This window comes from Poecilia latipinna, unplaced genomic scaffold, assembly GCF_001443285.1.
Source record: "Poecilia latipinna isolate Pla-1442-1.1 unplaced genomic scaffold, P_latipinna-1.0 Scaffold841, whole genome shotgun sequence".
Taxonomy (NCBI): domain Eukaryota; kingdom Metazoa; phylum Chordata; class Actinopteri; order Cyprinodontiformes; family Poeciliidae; genus Poecilia; species Poecilia latipinna.
The window spans coordinates 536,527-538,294 of record NW_015113457.1 but is presented as its reverse complement, the minus strand read 5'-3'; the positions used below and the strand labels follow the sequence as shown (position 1 = coordinate 538,294).

At 43.3% G+C, this 1,768-nt stretch overlaps 1 protein-coding gene and 1 long non-coding RNA gene across 2 annotated transcripts in view; one reads left to right on the top strand and one right to left on the bottom strand.

The window, feature by feature from the left end:
• thnsl2 (threonine synthase-like 2) overlaps window positions 1-1,768 on the bottom strand; it is an 18,625-nt gene that overhangs the window by 12,143 nt on the left and 4,714 nt on the right. The window contains exon 2 of the mRNA XM_015047769.1: window positions 268-491. Within this exon, the coding sequence (XP_014903255.1) occupies window positions 268-491 (224 nt within the window). The remainder of the gene's footprint in view (window positions 1-267; window positions 492-1,768) is intronic.
• Window positions 1-1,768, top strand: part of LOC106956749 (uncharacterized) — a 10,353-nt gene that overhangs the window by 4,603 nt on the left and 3,982 nt on the right. Inside the window, exon 2 of the long non-coding RNA XR_001426819.1 lies at window positions 1,312-1,472. This is a non-coding gene — a long non-coding RNA (uncharacterized LOC106956749). The remainder of the gene's footprint in view (window positions 1-1,311; window positions 1,473-1,768) is intronic.

The window sequence follows — 1,768 nt, the reverse complement described above, 5'->3', positions numbered from 1 at the left end:
GTGGTGCTGGTTTGGTGCTTCCGGTTTTGGGCATCTGGTTTGGGGCTTGCTGTGTTGGTGCTGCTGTGTTGGTGCTGCTGGTTTGGTGCTGCTGGTTTGGTGCAGCTGGTTTGGTGCTGCCTGTGTTGGTGCTGCTGTGTTGGTGCTGCTGGTTTGGTGCTGCTGGTTTAGTGCTGCCTGTGTTGGTGCTGCCTGTGTTGGTGCTGCTGGTTTGGTGCAGCTGGTTTGGTGCTGCTGGTTTGGTGCTGCTGGTTTGGTGCTGCTCACCCTCCAGGTCGTCTCTGGGGATCAGCTCCTCTGGGATGAACAGGGCTGCGACCTCCAGAACCAGCCTCTGGTACCTCAGGCCCTTCCAGCTCCGCAGCGTCTCTGGACTCACTGCAGGCAGCGTCTCTGGCATGAACATCCCTCCATCTGGAGCGAATCCGGAGAACAGAACCTCCCTGAAGTCCCGGTTCTGGACCCCGCCGCGGGTGCTGCAGTACCACATCCTGTAGAACCGGGTTCAGAACCTCATTAATGAGTCTGCAGCAGTTTAACCTCATTACAGGAAGAGAACCGGCCAATCAGAACCTGCTTTAAAACTTCGGGTTCTGTTGGACAAACAAGTGGCACCACTGCAGAATACAGGAGAAACACTGTTAAATTTATGCATGTTTATGTTTTAAACTGACTTTTCAAAGCTTCAGTGTTTTTGTCCCAGAGTTTTAAAAAGCAGCAGCAAAGGAGCCGAACTAGAGGTTCAGGAAATATGAAAACACAAAACATCATTTGATAAAGTTCCTTCTGAATCAGGAATCCTCATCTGGAAAAGTTGAAACTGCATGAAAGGTGACAGATCTCAGAGATTTTAATTCCCAACTGAAAGAAAAACCAACATCATCCCTGATGGTTGTTATGGACAATTAGTTTCTCTTATTTATACAAACTGAGGTTTTGTAAATGAACCTGTGACTAGAAACCTTTGGTTCAAACAGCTGATCGGTTTTAATCAGGTTACTAATTATATTAATTAGAAATGAATTAAACTCACAGCTGCTGATAAACATTATTTACAACATTTAGGAGAAATTTCAGTTATTTCATTTTCAACACAAATTTTGTTTACTTTTCAACCAGCAGGAATCAATAACTGAATAATCAATAACTCAATAATCAATAACTCAATAATCAATAACTCAATAATCAAAAACTGAATAATCAATAACTCCCACATTCATTTTTTATTATTGTCCTCTGAAAGGGACAAAAACATTATGATGCCAATAATCAATAATTAAATGTTTATGTGTCTGATCGTCTTTGTTTCAGGATCAACAGGAGAATCAGAGGAAGCAGAACCGGTTCTGAACGAAAAGGTCCAAAATAACAAACTGGAGCTCAGGACCCACCTGTTCATTTAACCCGACCAACAGAACCTCCTGCTCAGTCCAACAGAACCTCCTGCTCAGTCCAACAGAACCCGTCTCCAGGTGGATCTCAGGTTTTACCCGACGACACGCTGAGCAGAACCTTTGAGACAGTAAAAGTTGGACTTTGATCGGTTCAGACTGAACTAACCGGACCAGGAGAAACAAATAAGTTCCTGGTTAAACTCAGAAACTTTAAGATCTGGTGGTTCTGTTGGGTCCAGATCCAGTTGAATCTTCTGGAGTTTTTCCATATTTATAGTTTGAGGCATCGTTCTCCAGCCTACATCTGAATTTATTAAAATAGAAACAATGCACCAAGATGGTTGATGCTTTTATTTTGAAGGAGTTCATGAGTT